The sequence below is a fragment of the Branchiostoma lanceolatum genome, chromosome 4 (genome assembly GCF_035083965.1).
Source record: "Branchiostoma lanceolatum isolate klBraLanc5 chromosome 4, klBraLanc5.hap2, whole genome shotgun sequence".
NCBI classification, from domain to species: domain Eukaryota; kingdom Metazoa; phylum Chordata; class Leptocardii; order Amphioxiformes; family Branchiostomatidae; genus Branchiostoma; species Branchiostoma lanceolatum.
In genome coordinates, this window is record NC_089725.1 from 30,124,195 (window position 1) to 30,146,606 (window position 22,412).

Genomic DNA, 22,412 nt, shown 5'->3' on the forward strand with positions numbered 1-22,412 from the left:
GTTCAGAGGTCAGTCGTGCGGCGCGAAGCGAACTTTGACCGGACACCGGGCCGACACAACAACATGACAACCGGACCGGGACGCTAGTGTCAAAAAAATCAATTTTCACCGAAATCTTGTGCCTTCTTGAGTCGTCCGTGTCCCAAGATGTTTTCCCTTCGCCTCGTGATTGCATCAGCCTGCTCCCGGGGTCCAAGGAAGCTCGTGCATTCTTCAAGACACTTCAGCAAGTCTTATCTTTTGAAGACTACCCCGATAACGTTATGGCGGTCCCAGCCGATTCTGGGGCAACTGGCATCGGTCAAAAGGTCAGGTAACGCTAGATGATGACATCACAACAAGTTGATTAATTGACAGCACACAAAAAATATCAAGTCATTGGATGAGCAGCGATTTGCAACCGTTCTAAGCACACTTTTGGAAAAGAATACACATAAAATCTATTCATTTTGTAGAGGGGGCGTGGTTGTAATGGTAGTGTATGCATTGTGCACAGTGAAACAGCAAATTCTAAATTTGATGTGTGCCAGCACTCGGTGATTTCTAAGGCATTCCTTACAAGCGTTACACTCTCACATTGTAATGGATTGTATTTTTGTTTGTTCCCAGGGCTTAGTCTGCAAAAGTACTTTGATAGTAACCTCCATTAACCCACCAGGCTACATAAATCCGCCACTTTAAAAAGCAGTGGGTTTGAGATCTCTCTAGTGCAGCACCCCCAGGTATGCACAGTTTAGATATACAGGTGTGCACTGAACTAGGAGACGTTGGGTTGTAGATCTGTTTAGATGTATCTTTTCAGTGTGGCGGAGTTATGTTAGCCTCTATCAGGCTTCCGTCCTATCGTTGGGAAAATAGTAGAAATCAGCCGAGGTACTCCGCTATACAGGGTAGGTCAGCTATACAGTGAAGTTCCATTTCGATCAATAGGACGGAAGCCTGGAAGAGGCTGGAGCTATGTACCCTGGTTGAATTACTAGTATGTTAGCCCTTTTCACGCCTGTCTTACCTGTGCAGGTGTTTGCAGAGGTGTCACCTGTCTGCCCGAGGTCTGTCAGGTGAGGCCACAGGCCACGTCGTCAGCAGCAGCTACCCTGACGTACATATCCCCGAAGACCAGCACCTGGCAGAGTTTGTGCTCCAAGACTTCGACAAATATGGGCACAATGTTGCACTAGTACGTATATTTGTAGAAGAAACAAAATATATCAAACAGCTTCCGTTAATGCCCCTATCTTTCACCATTTGAATAGCTTACAAAAATCCATATCACTACTAAAATCAACAAACTCACTTACGATACAAAACGTGGGTCTCTTCATTTTCCACTGCCTTCAAAAAAGAAGTCAAACCCAACCACAACCATAGTCAACCTTAGTTAACTTAGAACTTTCACAGTAGACTAGATAGCTATTTTTGATTCCTATGTATTTCCACGTACTTGTTTTTCTGCAATTAGCCTTCGGGCATGAACTTGCAATAAAGTTATGTTATAGAACCGCATTGTCATTGGTCAATGCTAAATAGGACGGAAGAATGATTATATTTACAGTGCCTATATGTTTATTGTTTATTTTAAGATAAAACTATATGCCAAGGAGGTTACATTTCATCTTGCAGTTCCTTGTGTACTGTGAGGACAGCCCACATTAGTTTCTGGGGGTAATGTCTGCCAATACAATTTTGCCTGGTACTCAAACAAGAATCAAGGCCTTCTCAAGAATGTCTCGGATGAGCTGACAAACACCTGGATTACTGATGTTGGATTACCCGTTACTCTTTAAATCCTGACATTTTGTGTGACACTGTAATGTAACTCTAAAGGTTCTGGGTTGAAAGCCCTAGTAGGCCCCAGTGTTGTGCACTTTGGGAAAGACACTAAGTCTTAATACACTATGCAAAACAAATGTGAAAGTGCTATCTTCCTTTTCCCTTTTTTTTTCTTTAATTAATTCATTGCATTTCAAGTATAATACAGTACATGTAGTAGGAAAACAAAGGTATACATAAAATGTAGACAGTGTAAAGACAAAAACCTAAATAATATTCCAGAACAGTTTTTTTTCCCCTTTTTGCCTACTAGGTTGACGGACCCACTGGCCGATCCTACACCTTCTCTGAACTCAAGGACCTCATCCGGCGTCTCAGTAGCGCCCTCACGCGGCTGGGCTTCAAACAGCAGGACGTGCTTGCCCTGTACGCCCCCAACCTGCCCGAGTATGCCATCGTCCTGTTTGCTGTTACAGCCATCGGCGGGATCATGACCACTGTGAATCCGCTGTATACCGTTGGTAAGAGGGCATAGGATATAGAAACATAATATTACTTTTGCACACATGATGCAGGCATATCTAGGCTGAAATGGTAAGATATGATATCATATGATATCAACAATTCACAGTGTTGTATTCAATAAGCTAGGTAACGGTATGAAGTGTATGTGTAGTGTGATGCAGGGTAGTACCGGTATGTAAAGTTGAAGGCCCTTGGTCATTCTTTCTGTATTGCCAATGGCGTTCAACTTTACCGTGTTACCCACGATACATCACACTGCACACTTTTGTTGATATCGTATCTTATCATTTCAGCCTGGATATGCCTGCATGTGTGCAAAAACAATGAACCAGCTTATTTTTGACATTTACAATGACTAAATCACAGAATTATTAGAACTTGGAATAGAATGACCCTGCCACCCTGCCACTCTTTTGTGAGTAAATAAAAACTATTATTATAACTTGGTAACTGGTGAAAGATATTGATGGAAATAGCTTGATAGGATTTCTGTAGTGATGCCAGTGGTCTTTGACTTTAACATATTACACTGCATCATACTGCACATGCGCACTTCAAACAATGAACTATCTTATTATTTTTGACATTTGCAATCTCAAATCACAGCCTGATTAGAACTTGGAATAGAATGACCCTGTCACTCTGTCACTCCTTTGTGAGTAATAAATCATTATGGCAACTAAAACTGATAAAAGATCAAAACAAGTGATGGAAAAAACTTAATATAAGATTCCTGTAATGATTGTTCTCAGGTGAACTGACCAACCAACTAACACACTCCAGAGCCCAGTACATCGTCACCATCGCTGACTTCGCAGAGAATGCCAGGAAAGCAAAGTCCAACTGTCCTGACGTCAAGGTAGGTTTTCCTAAATAAATCATACTCCAGCTAGTCTTATGATTTAGGATTTCTGGTGCAGTTTAGCTATGTTTTATTTTTAAATTTTTGAGGGGGAGGCTGTATAATTCTTATTTGCTTGTTTATCATTGTGTTTATCACACAAACATCTGCACCACAATTTCATTTATAAGGTTGCTATAATATTTTGAAGACAGCCATATATATCTATTTGTTTGTTTATTATTTTCATTGTTGTTTATTTTGTTGCTTGTCATGTTCCGTTGCACAATTTTTGAAAGACCTATATAATCTAGAGTACAGCTGAGTGCTCCCAGACCTCCATAGTTATTCAATTATTTATTTTATTGTTTTATTTATTGTCTGTTTGGTCGTTTGCCATGTTCAGTTGCACATTTGAAGGAGGCCAATATAATCAAGGGTACAGCAAAAGGCACTCCGACCTCCTTAGTTATTCATTTGTTTGTTTCTTTGGTTGATTGTTTTAGTTCTTGTTTATTTGGTCGTTTGCTATGTTCTGTTGCACATGTGAAGGACATCTACATAATCGGTGGTACAGCGGAGGGCTGTAAGCCTCTCTCAGACCTGCTGGCGGACGACGGGTCGGCAATGCCGACGGACGTGAAGATCGACCCGCTAGAGGACATCGCGATCTTGCCCTACTCAAGCGGGACCACGGGGCTGCCGAAGGGAGTCATGCTTACACACTACAACATTGTCGCCAACCTCTGTCAGAATAGGTGGGCTGAAGCAGTGACAAGTTTCACAGAGAAGAATTCTCTGGCTAAACAGCTTTAAAACAGTCCTAGCCTCTACCATGCTCATGCACTATAATATCATCTCCAACCTGTGCCAAAATGTGACAAGTTTCACAGAGAAAAATACACTAAGTCTTACAGCTTTGTAATAGTGCAAACCTATGTTATGCTAACGCACAACAACATCTTCACCAACCTGTGCCAGAATAGGTGTGCCAGGTGGAGTCAAACACACTGTCTTGGTCTAGCTAAACAGCTTTGAAAGAGTCCTAGCCTCTGCTATGCTATAGTACTATAACATCATTGCCAACCTCTGCCAGAATTGCCAAATAACAACTCAAATCAACTTTGAAAATATTTTAAAATTACACTGTACTACATTTAATTTTTGCAAAAAACAAATCTACAAGGGGACTGACTCATACGAGTGATGAATTTAAGGTATGAATTTAACTTTGTCAACTGTTGAAATTTCTTCCTCATCTCTCCCCATGTAGGGTGGAGGGGATCATGCTGCTGGATTGGCGGGAGGAGTGTCTGATCGGACAGCTGCCGTTCTTCCACATCTACGGGCTGGTGGTGATTCTGTTCAACTGCCTCCTGCAGGGCGTCAGGCTGGTCACGGTGCCGCGCTTCGAGCCGGAGTCGTTCCTCGGGTGTGTACAAAACTACAAGGTGGGTGAGAGAGGATTTGGGTATTAGCACACACAGACACACATGTGCATGCATACTCAGATACACACTTTCATGGCATACTCAGATAAATACACAGTGAAGTGACTGAAAAAGTCAAACTTAATCTATTTAATAGGCAATTTCAATGACCGTTAGGTTCATGTATATTGTATGGGCGGGGCATTATGTTGTGAATGTGTAATGTTTATATTTAAGTTTCACTCACAGCTTTAGAGTATGTTCAGTTCGGCTGGTCACATATAGGTATTCCTCAGCTATATATATTTGTTGAACATTGAGCGCACTTACCGGTAACTACGTAAACTATACCTTTCTCATTAGTTTCTCCAGGTGAGCAGGTTCCTGTCACTTCTCTCTGTGGCCGTGTTCCTTGCCAGTATGCTAAACATGTACCCCATACTAGACAGCTACATGTAAAACCTCTTAAGCACAAGCCTGACAATAAACCAGTCTATCTCTGTAACAGTAACTACATCTTCCTATTTGTCCAGGTGACGAGGATCTTGACTGTTCCCCCCGTTGCTGTGTTCCTGGCTAAACACCCCATCGTGGACAGCTAAAGGCTCTCAAGCACAAGCCTGGCAATTTAGCTGTTTTCAGAGAACAAAGGAAACCAGTCTACAACAGTAACTACATCTTCCTGTTTCCCCAGGTGACCAGGATCCTGACTGTTCCCCCCGTTGCTGTGTTCCTCGCTAAACACCCCATAGTGGACAGCTACGACCTCTCGCTGATCAAGGAGGTGTTCTGTGGTGCCGCTCCCATGGGAACAGAAATCACCATGGCGCTAATGGACAGACTCAAGATACCCAATCACAGGCAAGGTCAGCATGCCAGTAGCTTTCAGTTGTCATGGCAACACCAATCACACGCAATGTTGGTATGCAAATAGCTTTCAGTTGTCATGGCAACACACAATCACAGGCAAGGTCACCATGCAAAGAGTTTTTCGTTGTCATGGCAACACCCAATCACAGCCAGGTGAGAAGGCAAAGAGCTTTCATCTGCAGAAAATAACTGCAACTCAGACCGAACTGAATCAGCTTAGTAAACAGATTAATGTATTATGTGGCAGAGAGTGTCGACATGTAATTCTCATATAGCAGTCATAGCCAATGCTGTAGGGTTGCTGTGAATTAGGGTTTTACCATGGGCAATATTGACCAATGGAGGCCATATATGGTATTGGAGCCTTTAAGTCAACTGCATTTCTAATTGATGTCTTTGCTAGTATTAAACAACTGCTTGTGATTGCTCCAGGTTATGGCCTGACAGAGACAAGCCCGATCGTTACCATTGGAAGAGAAGGAGTCTTTGTCCCGGGGTCCTTCGGAATTCTTGTTCCCAACACCAAGGCCAAGGTAATGAGTCATTACTGAGACACACACTTTCAAACAGCACAGAGACATTCCTTTCTTTTTATTCAGTCGACGTATGACACTTTTTCGTTAGCGCTTAGTAGTGCAATGCAGCTTTGGCTATGGCTCACATTTCTAGCCAAGCACACAGAATCACCCCAACTCTTCTTGACAAGTGTGTTGGGTTCTTTAATGTGCAGAGGTTTGATTCTTGCGGCTAACGCCTGAAGCTCCCTCATACATAGGGCTGCTGGCTCTATGACTAATGCAATTCCTTACAGCAAGTAACCGAACTGGTATAGACATGGGCGGACCCAAACATGACTGAGTTTGTACTCCCCAATACAACATACAGATACATCATAGTTCATGACTAGAGTAAGTTTTTTTAGCACTGTACATGTTCACTATTTCAACCATTCTATATTTACTGTCCATGACAGGTGATTGACACAGAGACAGGAGAAGCGGTGGGACCCGGGGACGACGGAGAACTGTGCGTCCTCGGGCCGCAGGTCATGAAGGGCTACCTCAACAACCCCGAGGCCACGGCCAGCACTATAACCCCAGAAGGGTGGCTCCTCACAGGTGCGTGGAGAAATAAGTTGTTCCTGAACTTTGCTTCTTGGTTTTAACCTACTCCCTGCTGCCTAATCCCCAAACCCAGAGGCCACTATCATCATATACTACACAGAATACTACCATCGTCATCATTACATTGCAGGGCTCGAAATAGTGGGTGCATGTGCACCCAGTGCACCCAAAATTGGAGCTGTGCACCTAATTTTTGACTGTGGGTGCACTGGTGCACCTATATATTTTTGTAGCCTATAGGGTTAAGGTACTATTGTACACTAGTATACAGAATATTCTTGAGATGTAAGTATAAAAAACAGCATGATAACTTTTTGCTGTACTTTATTTAATGTATTATTTGTTTGAAATTTTAAAGTTAGCTATAGAATTACAGATTGAAGTTCTTAAGAGAGGCAGCAGCGTTAAACTTTGTAATTATGTTCTGAAGAACATTCAACTTTATTTTATCTGGTGCACCCAAAATTCTTTCTGTGCACCCAATTTTTTGACTTGGGTGCACCAGTGTACCTATTCCCAAAGATGAATTTTGAGCCCTGCATTGTATACTGTTTAGCTATTAGAATGCACATTATTAGATTGATTGTTATTCATGTTATAGATAAGTTCTTTGAAATTGTTAGATATTAGAAATAGTCGATTGTTATGTATCTACAAATTGCCATACATTGTACCTGTTATAATTGTTGCACACTAAAGTTCTTCCTCTTCTATCAAGAATTAAGGTTAAACTTGTAATTTGCCAAAGCACTTGATGACTGATATGTCATGATTTCTCCTTGACAATTGTAGAAAGTAAAAAAAGAAAGTAAAGCACTTTTTAGAACAATCATTGTTGACTTCCTCAGCAACATTTTTTGCTTTCAGCTGCCTTCATCAGAGTAAATGATGAAAGCAGCTGGAAACAACGGATTCAAAAACACAGCTTGAAGAAGATTGAATATGTCATTGACACTGTCTTGGAATGTGACTGTTGTGATATGATTACATGTCCTTGTTACTTCAGTCAAGGACGGGATGTTTTTACCTGAGCACTTGTTTGCTTGCCTCTTTGTAAATCAGGATAGAAGAAAAAAAATGATATCAATAGGTTCTTATTTGGCTCAGAAATAAATGTATGAATGGTAGGCACGTCATTTCAGTGCAAATAAAGATGATGAAAAGATTGATTGATTGATTGATTGGTGATCAAACTTTTCTTTTCAAGTATGTTCCAAATTATTGATTTTAGAGGGAATTTGTCACCATTGAATGTTGAGGCCAATTTCAATATCATGTTATCTTCAAGCTGATAGTAACAGTATTTTACATTGTAATCTTTTGTGAAAGTGGGGCTTGTTAGTTTTCAGGTTGAATTGACTTACGTTTTGCTTGCACAACTCAGGTGACATTGTTCGTTATGACGAAGACGGGAACTTCTACGCCGTTGACAGGGTGAAGGAACTCATAAAGTACAAGGGTTTCCAGGTAAGACACAGCATGTAGATTTTGTGGATGATAACCTCTGTAGATTCCAAAATCTATTGTGAGAGCACAAAGAAAAGCAAGAAGAGCAAGAAACAAGATGCCCTTCAAAATAAATTTCAAGATTATTAATAAAGAAAATAGATGGATGAAAATAAATAAGAATTGAAGTGACAAAACATGGGACAAAACATGGTATCACAGTGAACACGTCTTTTATTCCTGTATTCAAGAAGTGCAGAAAGTTACACCTATAGCTTAAGTATCACTTTAACTATACTCAAGGCTACCATACTGTGTTACTTAAGTGTCACTCTTACAACTACACTCAAGGCTGCAAAACAACATATTTTGCCATTTTCGGTATTTTCGGTCATGTTTATCTTATCCGGAGGGGAACGAAATTTCACAAAATCAGTCAAAAAATTTATGCATGCTTCAAAAATTGTCATCCATCAAATTAACTTCCTGCAGCCTAAGACTCTGTGTGTGTCTCCCACATGGCTAAGCCCAGGTGCAGTCTGGAGGACAGGAGATACCACATAACCTTCATGGGGATGTTCCTACGCTCGGGAATTTCTGAATCGTGTGTTACGTGTGATAGTATATTTGGGTGATAGCTTCAAGGCATTTCAGGCCAATGTCAGTTTAGAGTCATTTTTGCACAACTTTATGCATGTTTTAGAAGACAAATCACGAACAGCTTATTCATTAATATTTCATCTCAAGACATCTGGGTTGCCATTTCAAATTAAGAAAGCTGATTTCAAAGAGGGCATACAGAACAAGACACATCCAGTCTGGTGATGAGAGCCGTGGACTACAATTAGTGTTTTTAAAGTTACACAAATGTAAAGTTATGTGTTGTATAAACTGCTATAGATCTACATGTGACAATAAGTTTAAGATGAAGTTGTATATGGATACAGATACAGGAGCTGGCGTGTTATGCTGAAGGCTAGTTATACCGGCTATACAGATACAGAAGCTGGTGTGTTGTGCCAAAGGGTGGTTATACCGGCTGTACAGATACAGAGGCTGGTGTGTTATGCCAAAGGGCGGTTATACTGGCTGTACAGATACAGAAGCTGGCGTGTTACGCCGAAGGGCGCTTATACCGGCTGTACAGATACAGAGGCTAGTGTGTTATGCTGAAGGGCAGTTATACCGGCTATACAGATACAGATACAGAAGCTGGTGTGTTACGCCAAAGGGCGATAATACCGGCTATACAGATACAGAAGCTCATTTCCTCCTAGATAGATTAATGGCCCTCCCATCCACAGGTGGCGCCAGCTGAGCTGGAGTCCGTGCTGCTCGGCCACCCCGGTGTCCAGGACGCGGCCGTCATCGGTCTCCCAGACGAGGTGGCGGGGGAGCTCCCCAAAGCCTACGTTGTGAAGAAGGCCGACGATGTCACAGAAACGGACATTGTGGACTTCGTTGCAGGTAATTTTGATCATTTCTTGGCATTTCTTGACAGTTCTAACAGCAAAATTATTTTCAGAAAAAGTTATTAAGTATTGAACACGAAAACCCCGCTGTATACATTTACACAAGAAATATCAAGGACAGACTAAAGGTTGGTAACTTGTCTCTATTTACTAGAGGCTCCAAATTTGCTGTACATTTGTAGCTATAAACGGCAACAGTATTGGTGACATATTATATTGCTAGCTAAGAAGAAGACTGAAAAAGATAGCCAGTTTAGATTGCTCCCTTGGGGTTGTTGGACACCACCTGATCTGAGGCTGGCATCTGATTACTGTAAATCCATTTACTTTTGCCGTAGTTTTAATTCACGGTAGCAGAAGTGTTTTAAAGTTGCAGTTAAAAGATTCTGCTGTACAGAAGTGATACAAGGGAAACGCATTTTTCTGCTGTCATAGATTTGCAATGGAGAGGTCACTGCAAAAACTATGAATATAATAAATCCTGCATAAAATATCAAAAATAGTTACTACTTTGTTCTCACACAGAGAAAGTGGCCCCCTACAAGAAGCTGCGGGGTGGAGTGGCGTTCGTCGGGGAGATTCCAAAGACGCCGAGCGGCAAGATCCTGCGCAGACTGCTGAAGGACATGAAGGCATAGAAGGGGTCTGGATTTGGGGGGATGGGGGTAGTGCAAATTAAATCAAATTACTGTTGAACGTGTACAAGTGATTACCTCTACACAAGGGCCACCTGGCCATTGATCTACAGTCAAACCTGAACTAGTGACCTCTACATAAGGACTATGTGACCATTGATATATTGATATTAAGTCAAACCTGTACAAGTGACCATCTTTACATAAGGACCACCCGGCCATTGATCTACAGTCAAACCTGTACAAAAGACCACCTCTAAGGACCACCTGGCCATTGATTTACAGTCAAACCTGTACTAGTGACCACCTCTACATAAGGACCACCTGGCCATTGGTATAAAGTCAAACCTGTGCAAGTGACCACCTCTTCACAAGGATCACCTGGCCATTGATTTACAGTCAAACCTGTACAAGTGCATGACCACCTCTACATAAGGATCACCTGGCCATTGATATACAGTCAAACCTGTACTAGTGACCACCTCTACATAAGGGCTATGTGACCATTGATATAAAGTCAAACCTGTACTAGTGACCACCTCTACATAAGGACCACCTGGCCATTGATATACTGTCAAACCTGCACTAGTGACCACCTCTAGATAAGGACTACCTGGCCATTGATATACTGTGAAACCTGTACTAGTGATCACCTCTACACGTGGTCCTTGATAGGGTTTGGAGGGGCCAGCAAATTACCAGCACATTATTCTCCGTACTCGTAAGTGCCTTTAGAAATCCCAGGGTTTTAGCCTTATGTGGAACAGAAGAACCTTTTGCGACATCAAATAGTTTTTATGCAGTTAAAGGTGATTGCATCCCAAACCAATGTTTCTATAGGACCGTATACACTTTATATTTGAATCACAACCTTTCTGTGACTTTGCAAATAGCTGACAATCCTGACTTTGGGCAGCAAAATTATGATATGCCAATAACATTGTGTTGCTAACATGGCTAAAGGCTGTTGCTAGGCTGTTCTGAAGGTATATCAAATATACAATATTTTAATGAATGAATTATCCTTGCTCAAGATTTTGCTGCTGTTCGGAATTAAATTTTTCTAGATACCAACAATTGATGTTGTTATGCATGCTGTTTTGATAATGGAGAATGGATAGTAGCAGCAGAATCTAGCTGATGCCAATGGACAGACTAACGTTATTACTATAGTTCTTCCGTACTTGTTTGTCCCATCGTTTACCCCAGAAGGAGGGCAAACCAGGTGTTTTTCCTTGTCCCTGGTATGTTTATTTTTACCCTTGTCAGTGTAACCCAGGGATTCTGTCTCACGGAATTGCCAGTAGACCAACGGGAAGAGCCAACTGCAGCTGCCTGGACAGACGTTGGTGGTTTGATGGTTGTCGCTCGTGGTCTTACGAGATGGGCGAGTAAAGGTGATCATTGCTTGGAACTCTCGGGAAAAAAAAGTTTTATGTTGATACGCTACATTTTTCTACCCTTTTGCTTGCGATTTAAGTCAGCAACTTACATATCTTGAAAAAAACATGGTGACAGATTACACAAAGGTGAAGTCAGGGCAGTCATCTTCAACTGAGGTGAAGCATGGTGCAATTTCATCTTGCTAGTCGTAGATGTGGCTTCCATACATATCGCGTCTTCAGCCAGGAACACCGGGTCACCCCCCCCCCCCCCATTATTATGGATAAGTCTGTAAAGCTGTTCTATGTGCAGAGGTTTGACACCTGGGGCTATCACTTGAAGATCCTCCATTTACAGGGCCGCCGGCTTTACGTTGTCATCTGAAATGACGAATGCAACTCTTCACACCACGCACGAGAGCAAAGGACCTTGCAACGACACGTTTCTGCTGATGAAGGCCACGTGCCGGGAAGATAGCGTTACTATAAAAACACATCTTGTCCTTCAGACCGTCTATAAAACACAGGACACATCTCTTCTTGAGGTAGAGCCTCTATTGAACATACAGCTGAAAGGTACAGTGTCTGAGCAGATCTGAAAAGATGGCTTCGTATGTACCGTTCGACTGGCAGGGGCTCGGCGCTGTCCTCACGTTCGTCAGCTCAGTCAGCTCTCTGGCTGCCGACACGTTCTTCGGGAAAGGCAAGAAGAAGACGAAGCTGCCGGCGGGGCCTCCTGGCTACCCGCTGATCGGCAACCTCACAAGTCTGGGCGCGAGTCCGCACCTGAAGCTCACGGAGTGGCGGAGAGACTACGGCGACATCTACCGGATACGTATGGGGCTGCAGGACGCGGTGGTCATCAACGGGTACGACGCCATCCGAGAGGCGCTCGTGAAGAAGGGAGACAGGCTGTCCGACCGGCCGTACATGTACGTTCTTCATGAGCTAAGCTGTGGCGGGAAAGGTAAGTACCTGGAACTGCTGTAGACTTCTAAGAGTGCTCTGAGAATCGAGTTTTTATGGGACTTGACATGCTTTATTTTCTGATAGCATACAAATTGACCTGCATTCGGTTTCTTTTGGCCGCGCCCTGTAGAGCTGATATGCTGATATGCATGTCAATTTGGTCCGTCAGTAGAGCTGATATGCCACCAGGGAGAGAAAATATTGTAAGACAAACATAAGGAGCCCAACTTGTAGAGCCTGCTAAGGAGGCTAACATTGCTGCTAATCTCTTCATGATTATCAATGGACATTCTTTCCACATCGTTCACACCAATGCCATTTCTGCCGTATCTCATGAACCACATACCGTCTCACAGGCATTGGATTCGCCAGCTACAATGACGAGTACAAGAACAGGCGGAAGGCCATGGTGTCGATCCTCAGGCGGTTCGGAATGGGGAAAGGATTCATGGAGGAACAGATTCACGGTAAGATTCTGGTAGAAACAAATCACGATTCTTTACGGCAATCGTTATTCAAAAGAAGCGTCGGATTGTTATCTGTTTCGTTGTTTCGCTACCTCGTTATGATTTCCGTTATGTTGCTATGCGTCGAACACTGGTGCTAGCTGCATACTTCATCGTTATCTTGAAATTCCTCACATTTCTCAAGGCAGCTTTTGTCATTTTCTCCTTGTCAATGAAGTTGCCTGAACTATACCCGATAAGTTAAGGCAGCTGTAAGACCTCCAAGAGTCACCTTCAACGTGCGTATTTTATCAGCCCGTATGTGTATGACATGTTCAACTACGAAAGCCTAGGTAATTTTTCAGTTATTTACTCCAGAGGTATCTCCAGATCTGTGACATATTTTCAGTGCCACGTACAGTAAACAGATTACTTAAACTCGGCTACTCAATGATGACGCATGATGTGAATTCCACATTTCTTAAAGTTTATAGATGTAGTTTTAGCATTGCCATCCGTTTCGTAATTCCTTTTATCATATGGCTTTTAACCCTTTGTAGATATAATTGTATCAGTCATCAATGTATTCAACTGTAAATCTCGGCGCAATTCATGATCAGCTTTTGCTGCAAGGCCGATTTGTATTGTTTCCTCGAATAAAGCCATACAGAAACACGGTGTAATCATCGAACGTATATGATTGATAACGCGGAACTAGCTATCGTGGCATTTTTGCAACCTTGCTTGAGCGCAATCGTCACAGCGCTAAAGCTACCAATAACGGCTTGCATCCAATCAGTTACTATATGAACATTCCCAAATGATGGCCCATTGTTATAAAATGAATTGGTCTTACTTTGCATGCTGTGTCAGTTTTTACTTCTCACAAGCGTATCGCTAACTCTGACATTTTGCGTCTGTTTTTTTTTTTTGCGTGGGCTCCTTCGCACGGACACATCACACTTTTTTCACGATTTTAACACCCCTTACTACCTTTCTTAGTGGTGGTTCGTTGTGCAACAAGCTTAGATGTAATCCAGCCTCTGGCTGCAAGTTTCTTGTTTGTTTTCAATGAATTCAATGCGCTCCGTTCTGTCGATAGATTCAATTACATACTAGGAGGTGATAACCCCTACTGTGTACAGATAGGTATATACATCAAAGAATGTTTGGACATTAGAACACGTAATGTATAAGTATATTACATGTGATATTTCGATATGTTGTTCTATCCCATATGATTGTGTGTAATCAAACTCATTTGTATGCACTTATTCGTTTGTATGTTGTATGTATGTAGTAGACCTTACGAAAGTCGCTGTGCTTTTGTTGTGTCAATAAAGATCTTCTTCTGTTTTAAAAACAATTTTGATTGATAGATCGAATGATTGATTGATTGACTATTCAGAGGAAGTGCTGGAACTGAAAAAGAACTTCGCAGAGCATGCGGCCAGCGGAGAAGCGTTCGACCCGTCGCCTCTGCTGGGCTGCTCGGTGCTGAACGTGATCTGCTCCATGATCCTCGGCGCGCGGTTCGAGCAGGACGATCCGCTGTTCCACCGCCTGGTGGCGCTCATGGACCGAACCGTGGCCGCCATGGGACCCAGTCAGGTATCTGTATTCGTATCTGTATCAGTATCAGTATCAGTATCAGTATCTGTATCTGTACGGACGGTATAGCCACCCTTAAGCGCAAAACACAAGCTTCTGTATCTGTATCTGTATAGCCGGTATAACCGCCTTTCGGCACAAAACACCAGCTTCTGTATCTGTATCTGTATAGCCGGTATAACCGCCTTTCGGCACAAAACACCAGCTTCTGTATCTGTATCTGTATAGCCGGTATCAGTAACCTCTTCGGCGTAACACCCCGGCTTCGCATGGACCGAACCATGGCCGCCATGGGAGCAAGTCAGGTACACACGGCGACTTGACCAGTCCTCAACTGGAAATATAATGCCACTCAAGGTTACGCTCGAGACATTTAAATATTGCCTTAATGCTTGCCAGCGGTACTCGGTAATCGACACCATTATGATGTTCTTTTCATATCTATGTTATTGATATTGTTCATTTATCTATGTTATGATATTCTTTTTGTTGTAGTGTATAGTGTACGACGATTATTGCTGCTATTGTTTTAGTGGTTGCACCCAGGAATACCTTAAAAAACAGCTCAAAATGCCAGAAATTGTCCTGGTGAAACAATTAAAGTGAAAGTAAGTAGGCATATATCGGAATAACAGCTCATCTGTGTTTGTAGGTAACTTTAACTTCTCGACATTCTCTCTTTAACTCTCCTCTCTCTCCCTCTGAAACGTACCGTCTGCAATAGTTTTATTGACCATCAGTTGAATCTTTTTACTACGTCATGTAGATCCTGAACGTGTTTCCATGGCTACGGTTCGTTCCTGGCCTGGGCCAGACCGGAAGTGACGTCATCGGGTGCGCTGAGGAGATCCGGGAGTTCCTGTCCGGAGTAATCCGTGAGCAGAGGAGCCAGCTCAACAACAACGATGACGTCAGCTTCGTGCAGAGTCTGGAGGCGGCTCTGAAGGACGACGACCAGGTCACCATGATTATGCAAGGTGCGCACGCCGTGTAAAAATATCAGACACTTCAATAGTGAGCTTTCAATGAGCTGGATGGTAATGGTCAGATAGATGGTTCTCATAATTGAAAGGAAATCTCTAGAGTCAAGGTATGCAGATGAAGAACCAGAAAGTGTTGAATCTTATAAAGTTTTCAACCATCTTTGATGCACACCTTCGGGCCAATGAACATGAAGTAAACGTATCCTGAAAGTAATTGCAAGGGACTAAACATCTTTGCAGAAAGCTCATCGTATGTACATACGATATTGTTTCACTATAAGATCCAGACATTGCAGGCAGAAGCCGGCGACTTGTATACAGCAAAGTTTAGCAATGGTCCGTAAGAAGTATCGGAAAAAATATCATTTCTTTTACTAAAAGAGAGATATTTTCAGATCTGTTCATAGGCGGCGCTGAGACAACCACCACCACGCTGCGCTGGGCCCTGCTGTACCTCGCCCTCCACCCCGAGGTTTGTTTGTTTATTTCATTTAGATCTCCATAAGTGTATACAATCCTGCACTATATATTCTCCCTGGAGTCCGTCTAAAATACAATTAAATCAAATACAAAACTTACACAATTGGTACATAGTAAATTAAACATAATCAAATATGATAAACTCAATTGTAAGTGAGGGAGGTCAGAGGTCAACTGAAATAACGGAAACATAATTTTGGATATTGTGTGCAAAACAGAAGTGATAGCGATTGACTGAGCATAAGCGTATACATAAGAAGTGTAGTGATAACAAAACGTCATCTAATAACTTAAGGTGCAGGAGAACATGCAGACCGAGCTGGACCGGGAGGTCGGGCGGGAGAGGAGGCCGTCCCTCACCGACAAGCCGCGCCTGCCCTACACGGAGGCCGCCATCCTGGAGATCCAGCGGGTCCGCACCATCGCGCCCCTCAGCATCCCGCACGCCGCCTCGCAGGACGTGGAGCTCCGCGGGTACCACATTCCCGCAGGCACACAGGTGGGCAGAGAAAATACTTGCACACGTATTAACGCGACGTCATTGGTGCATCTGTTGCCATGCTGCCGTCCGTGTGTATCAGTATTTTAGTGAATCGTAGCTGAAGCGTGAACAGAGTCTTTTAGATATTTAAGGACTAGGGATTAGCATCTAATCATAAGGATCCCTAAATGCATGAAAGACGCTCATTAGACAATGTCTATCAGACACCGCTTTACCTTTTTCACAGTCACCGTTACGTATGTGAAACCTATGACTGTTGAGGAATCCATGAGATCGTCAGTAAGGCCTAGGGTCGTCGTAGAATAGCTTTGCTACTGCGAATTGAAGACAATAATGCGACATCGTTGATGTGCCGTGCAAACTTTCGTTGTCTTGAGACGGGAAAGGTTGTCGAAGATCCTTGTTGACGGTCGAATCTGTTGTGGCGTCGCTGAAAATCCTGCGACAAAGCGCGGACTGATGCCGTCTTGTGTTCTCAGGTGCTGGTGAACCTGTGGTCCGTCCACATGGACCCGGCACACTGGACCGACCCGGACAGGTTCGACCCCACCAGGTTCCTGAACGAACAGGGGAAGGTAATCAGACCCGAGCAGTTCCTCCCCTTCTCCATTGGTGCGTATGCAGGAAGTGTGAACCTCCGGCATTCTAGTATGGTACATTAGTAGTCCCCTGTGTTCTGCTACTACAGTGATCTGGATACTTTGCAGCTGCAATCAGTCTTTCTTCAACTATTTTAACTGCAGCCCCAGGGCGGTCTAACCATAGTCAAGTCAAGTCAAAGTTTATTGCACACGATTGTAACAGGTATAATGTAAGGCAAAAATAAGATACTACTGGCTACTTCTATCAAACTACTAAAAGCTATAGGTAGGCTCTATGCTATACAATGGTTAGGTTCTAGGCTGCACAATGCTCCATTTCAAACTACATGAAGGCACAATCTAATAGTATATAATATTGTCAAAGGTAGATGATATCAACAGGAGATACAATAGGGAGTCGTATATGTCAATTATACAATTGCATGATGAGGAGGTGAATGTCTTATACAATCGATTCGCTATTTCACATATAATATCGGTTGGACCAAAGAAAAAGTATGACCCCCAAAGCATGTTCAGTTAAACTATTTACCAGTGTCGAAGCCGTAAAGCACCTTTTACTATAACGCTTTTGTCGCATGTTGCTATTTGCAGTTAAGAGATGTCTTAACCAAGAAAACTGCTCTGTTGTAATACGTTTGTTGCATGTCGTCATCTCCAGGTCGTCGACAGTGCCCAGGAGAGCAACTGGCCAAAACCGAGCTGTTTCTCTTCCTCACCACTCTACTGCAGCACTTCACGTTCGAGCTGCCAGGGGGCGCACCGCCCAGCACCGAAGGCGTCATGGGCATATCCCTATCGCCGTCGTCCTACAAAATCCGTGTTCGCCCACGTGAATAGCTGTGAGGCGATGTTACAAACCTGACGTTGATTTATAAATTCGTCTGCGAGTGTTCTTTTGTTTTATTTTTTTTCGACGCCCCTAGTTCCGGCAGTGTCTTGCTGTTGGAAGAGTACGTGAACTTTTTCCCTGTTGTGTATCATATCGACATTGTGCTAAAGGTGGAGACTTTAATCCCATGTACACTATAGCTAAAGCCCAGGAAATCTGTTGTGTTTCCAGGAACGGTAATGAAAAAGTTAGGGTCGATAGGTGGGGTTCTCAGTGTTTAGATTTGGGCCTAAGTGATCCAACAAATACAGTTTAACTATGTGAAAAAAGAAACGCTCCAGGGCAATGGACAAGACGTTAATTTGCCGTAAAGATCAAGATATGTATCCAAAATAATTTGTCTGCCAGTAAGTGTTGTTTTTGATAAATTTCTGTCTCGATGCTCAAGATTTCAGTGTCGTACTTGAACTGTCTGCCTGTTGTGTATCATATCGATATCATGCTAAAGATTGAAACTGTAATCTCGTGTACAATATGATTACCTATATGAATGTCGGATATACATTTCCATACGTGGTGAAATGGTTTATTGAAAGTCATTGAATACAAGGTACAGAACTATTTTTCTCTTCATTTCAATCGCCATCATAGTAAGAACGTACAAGTCTGTGCCTACACCATGTCAAATGCAGATAATTCCTGGTAATACTTAAACTTTCCTAGTAAATATTCTCCAAAGAACCAGCGTAGTTAGTCTGGTAGAAACTACCACAAAATCCACAATGTACGTTACAAAATCATCATACTACAAATTGCCTGAAAATGCATATGAAAGACTTAAGTCTAACACGATTCACGAGATTCCTGGGGAGTGCGTCCCACACAAACGCAACCCACAGACCTTCAAAACAAATGCACACCACTGTCTCCTTACCTATTCAACTAAGTTCAGTTCCTGGTAGTGGCCAACACCTAGTAATACCGTTAAAAAGCCAGACATCAATTCAGTTCACTGAATGATAGTAGACATGAATGTGAAAAATACTTTACAGCTATTTTGGTTATACTTTCAACTATGTTGACTTGAATTCCACATACTACATGTCTATAATCTGATATCGAAACGTTTTTCATATAAATTTCCGCCACAGAAATCTATCCAAGTGCAAACGTACATGAGCAGGTGAAAATCACCCTGAATTCCAGAGGTTGCTTACAATTCAAAAATGAAGAAATAACGAAAATACACATCACTTTAATTCATATCAAAAGTACAATACTTATTGAGGTGAGGAGGCCACAAACGCGGCTTAACTTAATGACAGCCCTAGGCCTATGTAGAAACGACTGCTTCAGCCGTTTCGTGCTTGCCATGGGAACACTCACGGTCTGGCTGTTCCTTATCTTCCTGCCAGTTGCAGTTGATCTTTAGCTTTATGTCTAGGTTTTCGGACATTTGGAAGCAAAATTCAGCAACAGGTCAAGACGGAAACACATGGCCGGGAGGAAACCGTGTTACCTTGACTATCTTGTAACGGCCTCTGTGCAAAAAAATTATCCAGTAAGCCGTCAAATCAAACTAAAGTGAGTTAATCATCTGCGAGCTTCATCATCTCAATATTATGAGAGATTGGTGATTATGCGTTCCACGCTAGGAGGTCTCTGTGCCAAAATCATCCAGTAAGCCGTCAAATCAAACTAAAGTGAGTTGATTATCTGCGGTCTTTATCAGCTCGATATTGTGAGTGATTGGTGCTGATGCGTTCTACGCTAGGAGGGAACGGCCTCTGTGCCAAAAAATCATCCAGTAAGCCGTCAAATCAAACTAAAGTGAGTTAATTATCTTCGGTCCTTATCACCTCGATGTTGTGAGTGATTGGTGATGATGCGTTCTACGCTAGGAGGTACTAGTAACGGCCTCTGTGCAAAAAATTATCCAGAAAGCCATCAAATCAAACTAAAGTGATTTAATTACCTGCGAGCTTCACCATCTCAATATTGTGAGTGATTGGTAATGATGCGTTCTACGCTAGGAGGTACTAGTAATGGTCTCTGTGCAAAATGTTATCCAGTAAGCCGTCAAATCAAATCAAACTAAAGTGAGTTAATTATCTTCGGTTCTTATCACCTCGCCGTTGTGAGTGATTGGTGATGATGCGTTCTACGCTAGGAGGTACTAGTAATGGTCTCTGTGCCAAAAATCATCCAGGAACCATTCAAATCAAACTGAAGTGAGTTAATTACCTTGCGGGCTTAATCATCTCGATATGGTGAGTGATTGGCGCGGCTGCATTACAAGCCAGGAGGTAACGGGCTCTATCAAAGGTGGCTAGAGCTAATTGTGTCAAAACTCGCCATGCGTCATAATGAACCACGGAAACACGCACGGTTTTTAAATGAGATATTGATGACTGCCTTTCACTGTCTGATTGAATGTAGCAGTGACGCATTGTTGTTGTAGTTAGAGAGGCGCGGCAGGACCAACTGATTTTCAATTCCGCTCTTTCTTAACTGGAACGAGGGGCAACTGAATACAATTCACTCATTGAAGTACGACGCTCATACAGATTATTCCTGTCAGTTTTCTGCGTTAGTGAAACAGAATTCAGTGACAGTTATGTGTTACGGAGCACCTAGTCTCACGTTTACACTGAAATACCAGGATATCTACTCAGGCGTTTTGGCAAAAATACAATGGCACTCTGTAATAGCTACAAATTGAAACATCTAGAGTTTAATAACAAGTTCACATTATATGTATTACTGACAAATCCAAAATCTCGAACATTGTCGATAAATTTGTGAATCGGGAGTTTGTCTTGGTCAAATATCAGTCAAAATCTCCTGCATTTTGTTTGAACTGAATTTCGTCATTTTCCTCCTGAAAAATTGATAAAAATGTAAACTCCGAATGTGGTTCATAGATTGAATTGTGGCAAGCCATCCTCTTTCATATGTTGTTGTGAACATATGTATCGACCGACACATATATGTTTATTTCAGTTGCCTACAGTCGTTTTCGAATATCGTTCCACCAGAAATAGGTACGTTCATTCGTTCGTGGTTCGTTCTTTTTCGTTTTGACAGAAACTCATGTAATGGAGTTGAGCATGCTGTCCCAGACGTACTTGTACCCCCGGCGGATGTTCTTGTTCATCGCGCCGTACACGATCGGGTTCAGGGCGCCGTTTAGCGCGGCCAGCAGCTGGCCAACGGTGAAGGCTTCGGACGAAACTCTACCGGAGAATATCACCATGATGGTCATGGGCATGCAACAGAGGGTATAAACGGCAAGCAACGTCATCATCATTTTGGTGATCTGCCTTTCAGCAGCGCTTGTGGAGTGGTTTTGTGAACTGCTGCCTGGGACAGCGTGCCGGTGCCGCGCGTTTGTGCCTGCCTGGTCCGATTCTATAGTGACGGTTAGGGTGATGGCTTTGGGTTCACCTGGCTCATTTCCGCTTTCCTCATCATTTGGCAATAGATTTCTGCCCTGATCAACATGTTGATGTTGTTTACCTGTGTCTGGTGCCGAAGAGGCCAAAATGGCAACTTTGGATCTACCTGGCTCATTGCCTTTTCGATCATCACTTGATGAAGGATATCTGCGCTGACTATTATGACGCTGTAGTCGTTTACCTGTGACACGGACCGGCGTTGAGTACGCAGCGACAAGGATTGTACCTTTGGGTCTACATGCTTCAATGTGGTCATTGCCGTCTTGTTCCTCGTCACTTGATGAGGAATTGTCTTCCCCCATCCATACTAAACTCTCCAGATTTCTTAAAGGCACCCCGCTGGCGGTTGCCGTGCTCGTGAAAGGGCCCCCCTGCGAGATCTGTACTGCCAAACGGGTCGAAGGGCCAGGGGCGTTAGCTCGGACGCGTGCCTCGCTCTTTCTCACATGGTTTTGGATGAGGCTATAAAGGATGATCGCCGCAATATACGAGATGAAGAAGTTTAGAACGACTGGGGGAATCTTTGCCCAGAGTTTGTCGGACCTTCCCATGGCGCACCGTTTCAGCTTCGGATCCACTTTTACCTCTTCACCGGCGTAAAGAGGCAAAAATGAAACGATGGGGACCAACCATGTGAGCAAGAGCATGATGACGAGGACACGCGTGGACTTCATACGTGGACTGTTGGTACAGATCATGAAGTACCGTTGAAGAGCAATACACAACATGTGGCTTACGGATACCCCCCATAGTACTGGAGAGGCATAACCTACCAGCCAGCATATCGCTGCAGGGGGCTCCCATTGAGGGTATAGGATCTGCTGAATCCAGAAAGGAGTGACAAGGGTGGCGAAGAGGATATCTGCACAGCTGAGGCTGGCGAGAGGCACGTTGACCAGCTTTCTCAGGACCGGGCGTGTCCAGAGGGTGAAGAGGGTGAGGAGGCCGCCGACAACAGTCACCACGATGATGCCTGCGGGTCATAATTTACAGTTTTAAGTTTTTTTTTAAACATCAATGAGAACAAACATTTG

The 22,412-nt window shown here is 43.0% G+C and overlaps 2 protein-coding genes across 2 annotated transcripts; both read left to right on the forward strand.

Moving 5' to 3' along the window:
* The first annotated feature begins 31 nt into the window (after window positions 1–31).
* Window positions 32–11,179, forward strand: LOC136433966 (uncharacterized). The gene is made up of 12 exons (XM_066426596.1): window positions 32–308; window positions 1,018–1,177; window positions 2,084–2,291; window positions 3,048–3,154; window positions 3,689–3,894; window positions 4,410–4,587; window positions 5,261–5,432; window positions 5,869–5,969; window positions 6,410–6,554; window positions 7,945–8,027; window positions 9,311–9,473; window positions 10,004–11,179. The coding sequence occupies exons 1-12, from the start codon at window positions 148–150 to the stop codon at window positions 10,114–10,116; spliced, it is 1,797 nt and encodes a 598-aa protein (XP_066282693.1). The 5' UTR covers window positions 32–147; the 3' UTR covers window positions 10,117–11,179.
* A 603-nt stretch (window positions 11,180–11,782) lies between these two features.
* On the forward strand, window positions 11,783–17,928 carry LOC136432042 (cytochrome P450 2U1-like). Its single transcript, XM_066423060.1, has 8 exons — window positions 11,783–12,462; window positions 12,821–12,931; window positions 14,319–14,521; window positions 15,288–15,498; window positions 15,900–15,976; window positions 16,280–16,483; window positions 16,966–17,098; window positions 17,750–17,928. Exons 1-8 carry the CDS (start codon window positions 12,099–12,101, stop codon window positions 17,926–17,928), a joined length of 1,482 nt encoding a protein of 493 aa, XP_066279157.1. The 5' UTR covers window positions 11,783–12,098.
* Window positions 17,929–22,412: the final 4,484 nt, after the last annotated feature.